We start from the raw sequence: 16,493 nt of genomic DNA, 5'->3' as shown, positions 1-16,493 counted from the left end.
GGCGTTTTTGGAACCAATGCCAACATTTTTGAGTCATTAATTTCCTGGCTTTCTTTATATCAGAGGTCAGTTGACTCAATCTTGTCTTAATTCTTCTATGCCTAAATGCATCACCATTGGAAATGCTTTTGTGACAGCTTTGGGGCTTTCTACAGAGATTTTTGAAGTCTGGCAATATTTACCTCTCTTGGTCTGCCTGAACGTGCTGGCATATTTATGTCTGGAGGCCTGTACATCACAAAGGCTCAGAGTGGATTTCTACAGTAGAAATACATATTTCTTTCCATTAAGCTGATGCTTCCTAAACCTGGGTAAATTACTGTATGGTAAAAGTAGTTTTTCTTTGGGTAACAATATACAAACCCATTACCCAATGACAACAGAGACATTTAAATCAACTTAAAGTGTTAAAATGGCTGAAAAGGACTTTCTGATAAGTGGTTTTGGGTAATGAAAAAAAAAGCGCAGAAAGCACTGCCTTAAGCCATCCTGGCACCAGAGAAGTAATAAAATCTTTTCTTCCTTTTTATGCATTTGAAGATTTTAAAATTGGTACAGTATGTTGCTGTTGTACAGTTGAGCTCTTTGTCTTTCTAAAAAATGCAACTGGAAGTGTTCCTTCTTTCTATCCCTTCATCCTGCACAGTTAAGTCATAACCAGCTGGAACTTTGATGGTGGCCTTTTGTAGAACTGGCAACCCCCATTGTGTCCTACTTCTGCCTCCAGGCTGTTTGTCCTGTTGCTCCCAAAACAGTTAATTCTCCCTCTCTTTTTGAGTGGAATCATATGTCCACTGAATAGGAAGTGGGATTTTAAAATATTTATCCACCTTAAGAGGATATCATTTCTGATTTAGTTCATGTTTTATTTATATGTATTTCATTGTACTGCTTGCATATGATTTTAGATGCCTTTTCTTCAATCTGTTTTCCAACATGCATCACTGTAGCAGCTGCAGGAATGACCCTTGTGATTACCATTTCTCTTCTCCAAAATGCTGCAACATGACATTTTTCTGAGGGCTCCTCCTTTCCAATTGCTACTTTTCTGGAAATGCCATGTCCCTCATATTTGTACCACCACCACCATCATCCATCATCATCATCATTCCCCCCCTCCCCGCAAAAAAAGAGATAAGTAATGAGTTGCCACAGTTTGGCTTCTGCTACTGCTATGAACACGTTTCAAATTTGTAAGTGTCAGAAATTGACTTGAATGGAAATAATTTTGGCTCAATTTCATTCTCTTTATTTTTGCATCAGCTTAATTTGCTTCCATTTTTAAAACTGTATAATATGAAAACAATTTTTTATAAAGGGAATATTCTGATTTTTCTAGATAGTATATTAATCTATTACATTGTTTTAAGTTATTGGCAAAGAAAATTTAATCATTGAGGTACAAATAGAATTTCTGTAATAATAACACATGTAGTCTACTGGTATTTGTAGTACCAGTATCATCAACCAAGAAGACATGTTTGGTGATCTTTCCCTTTCATTTATACTTTCTTGGAGTATCTTCAATTTATTACACACTTGCATTCATTTCTTTAATACTGATCTTTAATAAAGATTGGTATGTTGATAAGTAATCATTATTTACTTTAAGCTTTCTCTTAAAGATTCTCAAATATTACAATAAATTTACCCAGCCAAATATGTTGGAACTACAATTCCCTTTAATCCATCTGGCATGCGTGTAGCAATTTTAAGAAGAAGCCAGTTTTGGGGAAGACTGGAATCATGCAATGAAGCACACTAAAGTTGCAGTTAGAATACTGTATATGAAATCTTCAATGGTGGTACTATTTAGATTTGCAAGTCTCTCTTGATTTGTTGCCATAGCAAAATTATATTGGAAAGACTCTATCAAAAAAAATTAAAGAAGGTGGTGGTGGATATGACAAATTTAGCTTTCTTGTATATTTCAAGATAAAATACATTCCTGAGACAGATTCTCATTTTCTCAATTTGATGAGTTGTAGCTTTTTTTTAACTTTCCCACTTGTCTTTTAACATTGGTTGCCTAGTACATCAAAACTGATTTTAGGATTTAATTCCATTTTGTGATGGGAAAAATGTTAAGTGGAGTAAAACTAAATCAAGCAAAGACAGTTCTTGCTCTGTAATGTTAAAGGTCCTGGTGGGTTTGATTTTTAATTGCTAGAATATAACTTCACTATGTGCAAAAAAAAAATGGTACGCAAGGGAAATAGGTTTTGTTGAATTAAGTCTTGTTTCATATGTTTGGGCTTTAAACAAACACAAATAGAAATGATAACATAATAATTAGGCAGCAAAAATAAGCTTTTTTGATGTTACATAACTAAGAAAAGCCCTATTGTTTAAATTAAATGGGATGTGGTGGCTCAGTGGCTAAGACGCTGAACTTGTCGATCAGAAAGGTCGGCAGTTGGCAGTTTGAATCCCTAGCCTCGTGTAACGGAGTGAGCTCCCGTTACTTGTCCCAGCTTCTGCCACCCTAGCAGTTTGAAAGCACATAAAAATGCAAGTAGAAAAATAGGAACCACCTTTGGTGGGAAGGTAACAGCATTCTGTGCGCCTTCAATGTTTAGTCATGCTGGCCACATGACCATGGAGATGTCTTTGGACAGCGCTGGCTCTTTGGCTTTGAAACGGAGATGAGCACTGGCCCTAGAGTCGGGAACGACTAGCACATATGTGCGAGGGGAACCTTCACCTTTTACCTATAGTTTAAATTGTCCACTAACAAATTTGTAATAAGATTAAACTTTAAGAAAATACATGGAACACCTAAAAAATTATTATAGATAAAACATCTCCAGGAAATTTGACAAACCCCCTCCCCCCATAATTGTCCATATCAATACAAGACTCTGGGAGGCTCAAAAGTAGCTCAGAAATCAAACAAAGTAAGTACAACAACATAAATGGAGGAAGTAATTCTCCATACGGAAAAGAATCCAGAAGTGGAGCAATTTTCTGTGATTTTCATGTCCATGGTGATATAATGGTACATCTTTTCTGCAATATCATTTGCTTCCACATGTATTGGCATGGAGAATTAATTATCCATGGAGTTGAAAACAGAGAGACATCCACAAACAGGTTCTTTAGAAGATACTGTAGAACACATGAATGCCAAAACAGTATTTCAAGTCCTCGCCAATGAAACAGACTTTGAATGTTCAAAGGGGGAAAAAAAAGACAAGATGATCAATCCCTAAAGGGCAGAGAGGCTACAACTTTGCCTTATAAGAAGACAAAAAAGAATCATGAAAGTTGGTGATTTGTTAGTATGTGTTATTGACTGACCCCATTTGCCTGTGAAGATTATCAACAAGAGCAAGGATCAGGGTCATGACAGAACATCTTCCAAAAGTTTTCAACTCCATGGATAATTATTTCTTCATGCTAATACATGTGGGAGCAAATGATGCTGTAGTAAAGATACACAATTATATCACCATGGACACAAAAATCACAGAAAATTTCAGAAAAGGGCTTGGGGGATCAGTTGATATTCTCATCTATCCATCCTCTCATTCCACAAAAAAAGAATAGTATCCGGCATAAAAAAGATCTGAAGAGAACAAGTAATGCATATAGGAAATGGAAAATGAAACAGTTCACAAGAGTATTGAGCAATAACTCAGAACTATAGAGCTGCGGTTGAAAAAATACATGCTCAGAATAAGTTACAGAAGGATGCTAACAATAACAAAAAATACTTCATTAGACACATTCAGAGTATAAAGCAAAGACTGAATAAACCAGCTGTTCAGTTGAAATTGCAAAATGCTAACACGTAACCAACTTCTTTCCACCCCACTCCCCCCCAAAAAAATTCCAAGGAGCTATTCAATTCTATTTTGGTATAAACTTCTTCAACAAGTAACAAGATGAGATTAAACCTCCATGGTCAGGTTATTTTCATCTAAGGATATCAACAAAAACTACCTGATCATTATGTATTATTAATTATATATTATCTTTGAGAAATCTTGGACAATTGGTAAAGTGGCAGATGATTGGAAGGGGCAAATTTTGTCCCTGTCTTTAAAAAAAGATGGAGAAGGAGTATCCCTGGAACTATAGATAAATCGATTCGTTACCAATATATGGGGAAATTCTAGTGCATATCTTGAAAAGAACTGTGACTACCCTGAAAACAATCTGGTAATTATTTTAAGTAAACATGAGCAATCTCATTTTTTTGATGAAGTAATTTATGTAATGGCTTCTGGAAATGCTATAGATATAGTATATTGCAGTTTTCTCTAGATGAGACTGATGTCACAAATAAATATCCCATTTAAGCGAGTTTGTTTGACAGTTTATTCCATGACATGCTGATTATATGGCCAGTTGTTTTTATTAATTTATTAATCATAGAAGATGTGGCAGCTCAAAATAATGGGCAAAGCAAAATAATCAAAAAAATATTACAAATATATTAAAACACTGGAAACAATGCATGACATCAAACCTCAAAGGCCCTCTGATAAAGAGCTGCTTTCAACTTTTTCTGGAAAGCAGAACATGTTGAAGACAGGTAATCCTTGAGCAGGAAACTATTCTAGAGGGTTGGCTTTATCATGGAAAAATGCTTATAGGCTTCAGCCTTTCTAATCTTCTCCAGAAATGGGGACAGCCAGTTGTTTCTCCTGGCACAAAGTGATTGGGCTAGTTATAATGGGGAAATGTGCTCCTACAGTGAACGAGTGCCAAGTGATAGAAGGCTTTATAGGATAAAGCTAGCATATTAAAATGTACTTGAAAGCTAAGAGGAGCTAGTGCAGGGATTACAAAACAGATGTAATATGTGACTTCTGGTTAAATATCTGTAAAGAGAGGCATTCAAGGTGATCTGGACTTAGATCTGCTGTGGGTGTGCAGGGGCATTTGACTTATGATGTGTTTGATTCCTCCCTTGGGCTCAGCCTGGTCATCTCCTACATCAAGTTCTTGGATTTGGACTTTAAAGGTTTCAGCAGGCATTGCCTGGAGTTTTTTTTTATGGAGCTTAAAGTCATGCATTGAAGATACTTTGTTCATTCTCAGCCTTTGAACTGTTTCTTGATTGATATAATGTAATTACTGATTAATATAATTTCATATGTGCAAGGTCTAATTCACTGTGTAAAAATTAATAGTCGTTATATATCTATTGTTATATATCTATTGATTTTAAAAATAGTTTGAAATTTTTCTCCTTGGTGGTTAGAGACTTTCATTTTTGGATTTTTAAAAAATATATGTTGAAATATTGTAGAAGTAATACTGTTTTAGTAATTTTATATTAGTTTTCTATACCCCATTCAGTATTTTCCTTGAATGTTTATAGCCAAATAATGTATACATATATCCTAGGTTTATTTGTTTGTTTGTTTAAATATAACAAGGCTCTGCATGGCATGCCAAAAAAGAGAGAATCCACCCACAAGTAAAATAACAGTACGTGCCATTAAAAAATATTAAAACAATAAAATCACCATCAGAATAAAATATAGCACAATTCATGTATGTGTGTGTTATTATCAATCTTTTATGTGAGGTGCCTTAGGGCTTGGTTCTGTCATCCCTTCTATTCAACATCTACATGAAGCTCCTAGATAAGGTCACTCATCAACAGGGTACAGTATCATCAGTACATCTCTATCTCAAGCTGGACAAATGATGCCATTCAGGGGCCAACCCAGTAATAAAAATAAAATAGTAAATAATTAGAACGTTCTGAAATACTAGTTTGGGTAACTTTTTCATGTCCGTCAAAGTTATTTGCCAGAGTTATTTACCAAAAGAAGAAAATAACAGAACAGAACAGGGTAAAGTATCAATAGGTCCCCGCCCCAGGCTGTTTCTTGGTAGGCCTCCTTTCTTGCCAGTGAGCTAGAGAAGTATTAGAAAGTAGGAAGTTCTTCCAAATATCTCTCCAGAATTGCTTTCTTGTTGCTCGGTGGGCTGGTTAGTAGCAGATCCATACTTTTTTAATGTCTTTTTTATTGGTGCTGAGAAGAGCGAATGAATACAGAAAAGAAGTAAGAGGATCGGAAAATAGGAGATCATTCCCATGCTGTGCATTGTGCAGGGAGTTGGAAGGTCCCTTCCAGTTAATGCTGTCTGTGATTCTGTGATTAGCCAATAAGTATTTAAGGCTCTGTGCAAGCCTGTATAGAAGACTTTGTAAGTGAACTAGTGCTTTTCCCACAGGGAAATAAAAAATTGCCCAAGAGCTGTCTCTATCATTACAAGGACCTCTGGAAGGATTCTCACTTTCTTATTCCCATTTTATTTTTTTGAAGCTTACATTTCTACCTCTTCTAGTGCCGCGAGCCTTCCCCTGGGAAAGGAGTCTGGTAGGCCAGTCTTCCATTAGGAGATGAAAGGTGTCTTAGGACCTCTCTGGTTGACAGCAAAATCTCTGCGGGAGGCTAGTTAGGCCTCTGATGCCAGGTCTGTCAAAGAACAGTAAAACATACCAAAACTCTATTTTAAACATTAGGAACTAAAACCACAGAATGAATAGCAGCAGCTAGCCTAATTGCAGGTAGTACTCAATGTACAATCACAACTGGAACCAGAACTTCCATTGCTAAACTATGCAGTCCTAAAGTGTGATGTCACAGAACTTCATTACTTAGTGGCAGCAGTTCTGCTGCTGCATAATTCCACACTGTGCAGGTTGTTAAGTGGAAAGTGGAAGGAGTGCCAGATAGAGGGCAGGGTACTGCAGGGGCTGCTGTAGGTCCTGGGTGGATTGGCACAAGCTGCATGCACATGGGTATATGTATGCACGTGCTGCAGTATGGCACAAACACATGCAGGTTGGGGAAAAATATACTGCTCTCAGTGGCTTTTTGGTGTACTGCAGCTCTGGAGCTGTAAGACCTGTGAATTGCAGCAGAGTTCAAAGCCCTTCAGAGAATGAAGCCCACTCCAGCCTGGCAGAGTAGCACAGTGCAAAGGGGCATCTTGGTTTGTTCTGGACTGCAAGAAGCCCTCGAGCCTCAGTGCAGCATTGACAGATGCAAAAAAAAACAAAAAAAAACACAAAAAACAGGTCCACACATGAAGGTTCTAATTAAATGATTAATTAGATTAATTTAAAATTAAAATTAAAATTAATTTAATCTAATTAAATTAGATTTATAACTACATCTTATGCACAGGAATCTCCTCAGACTAATGGTTAGCATCTGTACAGAACTAGATAAGCATTAACAGCATTTGTAGTGGGGAGGTGTTGGACTTTTGTGGTTACGTAATGATTCTAAACTGATGCTTCATTTAATTCTTACCCGGACTTGCCAGTCTCTCTCCTACATCCATGAAGCCTAACGCCAGCCCAGCCCTGTAGCAAGGCGCAAGGGGACTTCTTGTCACCCTTAGAAGCCACAGCTGCTTCAGTCCAGTCTCAGCCACAGCTGCTCTCGCCACCATGAGGCCCATGCTGCCTCAGGTTTTGCTTTCCCCCTCCCTCTGCTGACAACGTGTGCTGACCACACAAGACCATCTTCTACAGGTCTTGCAAGGAAACTGCTGTGTATCCCCTGGGGAAGAAAACCTTGTGAGGCCAGCAGTCGGCTTGGTTAGCAGTGGGAGCAAGAAAGTCAGCTAGAGTGGTTGATGCTGTAGAGGACAGGGTGTTAAAAGTGCATAGATGAGGGAATAGCAATAGCAATAGTACTTATACAGCTTCACACTGCTTTACAGTCCTCTCTAAGAGAGTCAGCATATTGCCTCCAACAAACTGGGTCGTCATTTTACCGACCTTGGAAGGATGGACGGCTGAGTCAACCTTCGGAAGATAGGTGGGTTGAAATGTCCCTGTGGACAGAAGTGTGGGTGGGCTGTAAAGTGTCTGGATTTTGAGCATGTGACCACCGAGTTGCTACAACAGTTGTAAGTTTGAGGACAAGTTGTAACTTCTTTTTTCAGCACCACTGTTTTAACTTTCGAAAGTTTCTGAATGAATGGTCATAAGTCAAAGACTTCCTTTATATACCATCTGTAATTCTCAAAGATGTAAACAAATGAAAAGGATTTTCATTTTTTTTCTTCCCAAGAGACCATTTTCCTGATACTTGGAACATGAGGAAGCCTTGCTAAGTATTGACATTTTTCCATTAAGTGATTTTGAGTCTGTTTTGTACCAGTGTCGCATAGGCAAGAGATAGGAGATGGAAGAATGAGGCTGTAGCAAAAACAGTAGTTAGCAGTGCAGCTTTTCCAGTCCAGGCATGTGTGAAACTGCCTTTATATTGAATTTGACCAGGGGTTCATTTAATAGGCTGGTATTATGTATCCTGACCAGGGTTGTCTGCAAGGTCACAGCAAAAATCTTTGCAAGGCCTGCATGAAATATGCAAAATATATAAAACTTGGAGCTTTGCTGAATAAAACTGCAGACTCGGTCTTTGATAAATAGATCCTTTCTTTTCTCGTTCACCCTTAATGTTCAGTTTCTGTAGATTTTGGAACAGGGAGGCAGCAATAATAGCATGAAGGGCCTGACAGACGCTTTCAAGGACTATAATTGAGTTGGAGACTTGATCGAAAGCTTGCGGAAACTGCTGGTTCCACCAGAGAGATTAAAACGAGCAGAAACGGAAGAGAGTTGCTCCTTAACTGTAAAGGCACTCTCTGATCTGCTTACAGGATTAATAGTCGAAAGCGGGACCTCTTTTTTTAAAAAAAACCAACAGGCGAAACACCCCCCCCCCCCAATCCATAACTCTGTTGCAGGCTTTGGCTTGTTCTGGAAGGATGGGGGTGGGGGAAGCAAAAGAAGAAAGCAAAATGTGTCATCAAAACAATCCAGACTCTTTTAAGATCACAGGCCAAAAGGATAGTAGACATTGCATTTCATGGGAGTTATTGAAGAGAATATTATTTAGAATATTTGTTTAACTGGAAAGAGGATGTCATTGTATATTTCACTTGAAAAAAGGAGCCAAGAATGGGGATCAATTTTCCTCTCTACTTCTAGAACAAGGTGCTTTATGGACCATAGATGGCCCTCTTGGCAGTTAAGACAGATTATCTTGTTTTCTTTATTGCAATAGAGTTTACTGTGGTTCCGTTAGAACAGCTGTTCTTCTTTCTCAGATTTTACCCTTATAGTGGATGTTGATTTAATAGTCCAACTTCTTTGTTTACAGAGGACAAAAAAATTGGGGTTACTTGAAAGCCCCATGTACTCTTTTCACTTAATAAATGGCTGCCAGATGAAATGAAGAGTGGCTATTTGTAGACAGGACCAGTAGCCTTCAATTACTCCCATGTCGTCCTCCCTCTCCTGAGTTAAGGTTGTGCTTATTTCGGATCAGTTCCTTGTTCTGCAATTCATCAGTTGGTAAATGAGTTCTCTGTCTCTTGATGTTGACAGAGGAAACAATTGACACAAATTCCAAGACAAGTTTAAATTAAAATGTTGATACAAAAATGCATCTGCTAATCATGGAAATGGTCTCGTTTACAGACCAGTTTTACATTCTTATGTACCAGGTACTTTTCTTTTTAATGAAATTTCCAGAATATATTTGAGAGTATTTATTCTATATGGCGGGTCATGTCCACTATGGTTCAAAGCTGCATATGTGTGTGTAGGAATTTATCATACAAATATATCATTTATGACAGAATAAGATAGAAAATGAAAAGATGGATCATTGTGGGCTCCCTCTCAGTTTTTGAGAGTGCTGGAAAACATGTTGGATCTCATCTTCCAATTTACTTCCTTTGTTCTTAAAGATCTACATTCAAGGCACTTAACCAAGATTAATTGTGGTTTGAAACATGGAACCCAACTGAGACCACAGAATCATGTGCAGCTTCTCCAGACTCTGGAGTACAGATTCTAGTCCCCTTTCAAAAACTGCAGACAAAATGTAATTTATAATACAATCTGAACAGAAAATCATTAAATATATGAGCAGTAATGGCATTAACAAAACATTTTGAATCCAAACTTTTTAATGTACTCCCAAGCTAAAACCACCATTTGAAGTGTAAAACAAACTGTTCCATTCAATTGGGTGATGCTTCACACAGAAAAAAAAGTTTTTTAAATTTGATATAAGGTAGTCCTCGACTTACAAGCATTTGCTGAATGAGTGTTAAAAGTTAAGATGGTGCTAAAAGGTGACTTATGACTGGTTCTTGAACTTATATGACAGTCACGTGATAAAAATTCGAGTGCTTTGCAACTAGCGTGGATGGTTGTAGCATCCCAGGGTGACATGATTGTCATTTGTGACCTTCCCAGGCGGCTTCCAACAAGCAAAGCTAGAAGCTGAATTCGCTTAATATCTTTGTGATATGCTTAACAATGGTAACCAACCTCCTCCCCCCCCCCCCCCCCGTAAAACTGAGCACGACTCATTTAATGGTTAATGATGGAAGATCCAGTCCCCATTGTAGTTGTTATGTTTTTCAAAAATACAGACAGGTGGTCATATGACAGACTGTGCTATGATTCTCTGGTAGAGTTGAGCCATCTATAACGTGTAAGTTTAAAATGGACACAAACCCCTTTTATGTACTTCCTTGAAAATTTCTGGACAGCACCACAAAATTTGGCAACAGATTGCTGTAAAATGGCATTTTAGAAATGTAATAATTACTAGCCAAGACTTCAGCATTTTTTCCTCAAGCAATGTTCACCAGTTGCTCAGAGCTGACAGCACTGGACTGGATGAACAAATAACCTGGCCTTGTAGGAGAAGTTTGGCGAAACTAAATGCTCAATAAACAAATAGGTTGCCAAATTCAAACATGCACTTTACATTATGTTTGCCCTTGCCCAGTAGATGCATGAATTGATCTAAGTTTTTTTTAAAAGACTATTTAAAAGCTGCAACTTAAAGATTAAATGAAGAGATGATGCTTTTGATATGTGTATCTCAGTCTAGACACCATCAGTTCAACTAAAAATAAACACTTACCTTTTAATGGGACCTCACCCATCTGCAAGCTCAAATTGCATGGCATAAGAATAATGCAAAACATTCCACCTGGAATGGCCTAATAGCACTGCCTGGAACAACACATGCTTAAGTGTTCTGAAGGGCGAAGCCCAGGTTGTATTTATGTGCTTACTAAATGCAAAGGCAATTTATGTGAAGTCAACAACAAAGCTATATTAACTAAATTGCTGAAAAAACATTTTTGCTTTTTTGAATTGATAACTGCTAGGATTTTTAAACTACTACTTGTGTGTGAAAACTGGGAAGTAGAAAGCTGCAGATAACTGCCGTGCAAGACTTCGTTTGCTGAATTGTCAATGAACTCATGACTAAAATATGTCTTTTAATAACCTTTTCCAGAAGCATTTCAGTCAATGTATTACCATAAAATTGCCTGCAGAAAATGTGTATCATCTGTGTATACCTCAGGAGATATGTGTGCAAAATGTTTCAGATAATATAAATATTAGAATATTGTTGGGTAGTTGAAAACACAGTCACAGACTAATTACTGAAGGTTTTATGGAATCCTAAGCAAGTTAACCTCTTCAGGTTTTGGTACTCATTTCTTTATTTATTGTTACCTATCTGTTCCAATCCATCACTTTAGTTTGCAGCCACTTCTTCAAAATGCACTGAATATCCAGAGTTTCTGCTTCCTGTCCCTCAAGGCTAGGTTGTATCTGTACAGCATTATGATATTTCTTGACAGTAAAACTACAGTAGTGCAGTTTTGAAACATGTCTTTCTCAAGATTAATAAGACTCAGTAACAATAGGCAATGATGCAAGAGGAGGCTTTTTCCCCTTCATTCACTTGCCTGATTGGGGCATTTTTCAGGACAGATTGTAGATTGTAGATGTTGGATAGCCATTTGTCTGAAACATTATAGGGTTTCCTGCCTAGGCAGGTGGTTGGACTAGAAGTCCTCCAAGGTGCCTTCCAACTCTGCTATTGTATTGTATTTATTGCAAACTGGGGACTGAGTCTTCACAGAGTGGGAGAAGAGAGGCTTATATCTCTTCTCCAGATCAAACATCATCTTCTCTTTGTGCCCTTGTTATTTACAATAACAGCAGGTAAGAGAGAAGAGCAGACAGCAGGGCTTAGAAAGGACAGACAGCTGGACATCTGTGCTGAGAAGCTGCTGCCTTTACACCCTATTATGGAATGGAAATCTCTGCTGGTTTCTAACTTGCACCCGTAATTCATTTTCCTGGATCTTGGGTGGACTGCTTAGACTAGCAGGGTGAGGAGCACTCAAAGTGACCTCCCCAATTGTTAGCCTTTTACCTACTTATCCCTCTAATTTCCCATGTGTACCTTCATGCATACAAAACAGATGTTATGATGATTAGTCCAGCTACTCAATGGCATTCATCATTCACATGGATGAATGCAGCAACTATTTAGATATTGCATGTCCTTGACTTTGGGATATTTAAAAGTTCCTAACCTCTCATTTCTTCACTTTACATTTAATTTGAGTGTTTATCGCTGAATTATATTAACAACAGTTCTTAAAGAGATGAGGGGCAAGCCTTGTACCTATTTTCCATAATAATTAACTTCGGTGTTCCCGCAAGAAACAATAACTAGAGAAAAGTGTGGTTAAGGGGGAAAAACCCCTATCTTCCCTTTTTTAATATGGATGGGCCACATATGCTGAATGATTGCTTTGTTAGCAAACCAGTTATCAGAAAGACTGTATTTCTGAGATGATTAAAGCCAGAAATTGAATCGGAGTTGATTTGGAATGAATGCATACCGTAATTAAAATTTGCCTTACTTCTGTTTAGATGAAAATACTGGAGATGGTGAATTAGATCTAAGTGGAATTGATGACAGTGAAATAGATATGGTAAGAATCTTTCCACCCCCAACTCTCATAATTGTTTTTATACATATGTGGATATGTTCAAAATTATCACAGGTTGTTTTTTTTTTAAGTGCTATTGAAAAAAATAAATGTTATTCTATATGCTGTTCAGAAGTTGCATGTGCTACACAAAAAATAATACAAAATTCTGTATTTAAATGAAACTGGTGATTGGTAATAAATAAGCATGTATCTACAGAGAAAAGTATAGGTGTGCAATTTAGCAATAGAATAAGTAGAAATGAATTATTTGTTTTGTTTCTAAAATCAGTATTTTTACTTTAAATATAAAAGAGAGGAGCTGCCTTTGGTTTGGGTGAGGAGAATGGTGGACACAATAAGGAAGGTGATTGTGCTAATTCCTATATATTTGTTGCAGAAATCTTAACACTTTTACTCTTTATCTCTAGTACATACTTAATGATTCAGAAGCCAGGATAAAAGCAGAACTGTGGATGAAGGAAAATGCAGATTATCTCAAGGAACAAAAGGGTAAGCAAAATAAATAAAAATCTTTATGATGGGTCTTGCTTGCTTTTTATTTGTTTATAACAGTGTTTAAAAAACTTTCTTAGGCTGGAAGGCGTACAATGTAAATAAAAGCAGTAAAGAAACTTACAGGGCTCAAAACATTAACTGTAATTGATCAGTTTGAAGAAAACCATAGTTACGTTATTTTAAGAAGACAGCCCAGACTTAAACACATTCTTTAATAGAAAGAAACAAGCCATGCGTGTGCTATCTTGTAGTTAGCACAGGTACCCCATCTCTACCATTTTATAAAATAAAAATACTGCAAACCTCAGGAAAGATCTCCTCAGAACTATGAATGCTGGGCATTTTTAGCTCTATTGTTTTCATTTGGGTAAGTCAGAGGTATTACGGTACCTGTGACACAGCATTACTGAACACTGAACTAGATTTGACACTGCTACAGAACGGAAAAAATCAAGTCTGTGTTTGCTCCCATCTCCACCCCTACCTCCAACCCCCTGATTCTTTAAAACATTATTCCGCTTACACTTGCCTTTTATCCTTTTTTTTTTTTTTTTTTAGAAAAAGAAGCAAGGATAGCAAAGGAAAAGGAGCTTGGTATTTATAAAGAACATAAGGTAAATATTATTCTTTAAATCAATGATGTCAAAAGAAACATTTGAACAATGTTTAATTTTGTCAGATAAGACCTATAGAAAGTATTTCATTGTAAACACCAATGTGTTTTCAAATAAGAACTCAATCTTACCAGCTTGGCTGGCTTCAAACAAGGGCTGGGCCAATAAATGAAAGTCATGGGATCATTGTCTTGATTGCTTGTATAACTGCTTTGGAAGACCAGCTGCTGGGAAACTAGTGAGCTTCCTTGTACAATTTGTTGGCTATTGTCAGAACAGACTGCTTGTATTAAGATTGTAATATTACAATTTATTTTTCCTCTCTATGTTTTTAAAATAAATATGAAGCATATCTTTTTGTGCATTCTATCTTATATATGCTTGTTAAAATCCTCATGTCACTAACATATATTATTAGTGTATTTTATGTGTAGTGCATAAATATATATCAACTTCTAGTTAGATGTGGGCTTTTTTACTGCAGTAATACTTTTAATGTCATGAAAGCAAATAATATGTAACCCAAACTTTCTTAATTATTTATTTTTAAAATAAGTATCCCAAAGCTTCTTTGTCCTACTTAACAAAAAAAAAAATAGCTAGACAAACCTGAGCTCCATTTTTATGGACTGCATCTATGCAGTTTTGGTAGCAGAGCTAACAGGTGCATTTGCATGACCTTTTTCAGGTTTTTTTCTTGATTTCCCAATCTACCAAGAGCCCTGTCTTTTTCTGATGACCTCCCACTGAGGTTCTAACTGCATCTGACCCTGCTTAGAATATTGAAATTACTCAGTGATGACTCAGTGCTGCCATAGGTAGAAAAAAGTAAATGCTTCTAGCCAGTCTTGTGACTTGTTGGGTTATCCTTTGAGAGAAAGTTAGTGCAGTCTGATTTGAGTGGAATGAAATTTGAGGTGGTCATACTTTTTTTTAAAACCCCAATGCTAGATAGTCCTGTGATCATCTAAGAGGAGTGTGTGTGTCTCTGTGTTTATTTATGTGTGTGTGTGTGTGTGTGTGTGTGTGTGTGTGTGTAGTGTAGTGTATACAGGCAGGCAAAAAGCAGTGGGAGCAGGAGCGACTTCTGACTTCCTGCTGACTTCCTTATTTATTTTGCTTTTAAGGAAACTGGCAAGGAATGTTGGAAATCATAATCCTGTGAACATGGGGCTCCTGCAACAGTCATACATTTGCAAATAAACTGATTTGAACATCATGGAAATTTCAATTCCACAGGAGCAATGGGCCCTGGATTTTTAATGCTTACTTTAGGCATTCTTTAAAAATGATTGCGGCATAATGCACTCTTTGGGCTAACATGAGGGTACAAACAGATAAACACAATAAGAACTTTAGTAGTTACCCATTTTCATACCAGTTTTATCTTTGAAAAATTGAAGAAACATTTGTAATAGATATGTTGAAGTTATGTTAGACATTTATACTTCAGAAAGTAGTTTTTAATCTGCATTAATAAGAGAGCAGGGAAGCCTGTGTTGTTTATTTGTTTCCTCTTCCCATTAATGAAATTCCATTCTCTTTTTTGGACAGAAATTGTCAGGGAAGAGTTTTCAGTTATTAAAGCTGTCCATTGTACTACATTCTGAAATTGCCCCACTCCTTTACTTGATATGCTGAGGTCCTCTTTCAATCTGAATCAGTTGCAGGTTCAGGGTTACAGTCACTCCTTTCTTCAGTAGTGACAATATTATGTATCCAAACTCTATCCCAATAATTATGAAAGAAAGGTTGGGAAGTAGATTTCCTCTTCTTAGCAGTAGCCACACATTCCAGTCTTCTTTTTTAAGCTACCACTTTATTCTATGTTAATCCATCATGAAACTAATCACATTATCCCTTTAAATAAAACATTTCTACTGTATATATCTAAATGTGAGTATCTATGAGAGAGATAGCAATAGCAATAGCACTTACATACCACTTCATAGTGCTTTTACAGCCCTCTCTAAGCAGTTTACAGAGTCAGCATCTTGCCCTCAACAATCTGGGTCCTCATTTTATTCACCTCAGAAGGCTGGAAGGCTGAGTCAAGATAGTGAGATTTGAACTGCAGCTAGCAGTCAGCTGTAGTAGCCTGTTGTACTGCACTCTAACCACTGTGCCACCTTGGCTCTTCAGCCTCTCCTCAGATGATCCTAGGGCAGTGACAGTAAACCTTTTTCTCCTTGGATGCCAAAAGCAGCAGGTTGCCCATTGAGCCGTTTTTCTCCCTCTGGAGGCTGGACGGCAAAAACCAGCCCAAAGCACAAACCAGAAGTTTGGGAACAGACTTCCGGTTTGCACGTTGGGCGGTTTTTCATTCTCAGGAGGCTTCAGGGAAGACTCCGGAGGGCGAAAAATGGCTGAAAATCAAGGCCAAAAATCAGGTGGCCAGGCACACATGCGTGCTGGAGTTGACAGGGCAACACCTTGCGTGCCCTCAGAAATGGCTCAGCATGTCACCTGTGGCACACGTGCCATAGGTTCGCCATCATGGTGCTAGGGTATAGATTGCCAAAACTCAATGAAGATATAATGCATTGT

At 37.5% G+C, this 16,493-nt stretch overlaps 1 protein-coding gene across 1 annotated transcript in view; it reads left to right on the top strand.

Annotated features, from left to right (window-relative positions):
• Positions 1 to 16,493, top strand: part of BRF1 (BRF1 RNA polymerase III transcription initiation factor subunit) — a 214,012-nt gene that overhangs the window by 153,674 nt on the left and 43,845 nt on the right. The window contains 3 exon segments of the mRNA XM_032235340.1: positions 12,755 to 12,816; positions 13,245 to 13,326; positions 13,891 to 13,946. Coding sequence (XP_032091231.1) covers positions 12,755 to 12,816; positions 13,245 to 13,326; positions 13,891 to 13,946 — 200 coding nt within the window.

The sequence above is a fragment of the Thamnophis elegans genome, chromosome 1 (assembly GCF_009769535.1).
Source record: "Thamnophis elegans isolate rThaEle1 chromosome 1, rThaEle1.pri, whole genome shotgun sequence".
In the NCBI taxonomy this organism is placed as follows: Eukaryota; Metazoa; Chordata; class Lepidosauria; order Squamata; family Colubridae; genus Thamnophis; species Thamnophis elegans.
The sequence above is the reverse complement of the archived record's forward strand: the minus strand, read 5'-3'. Positions and strand labels throughout refer to the sequence as shown.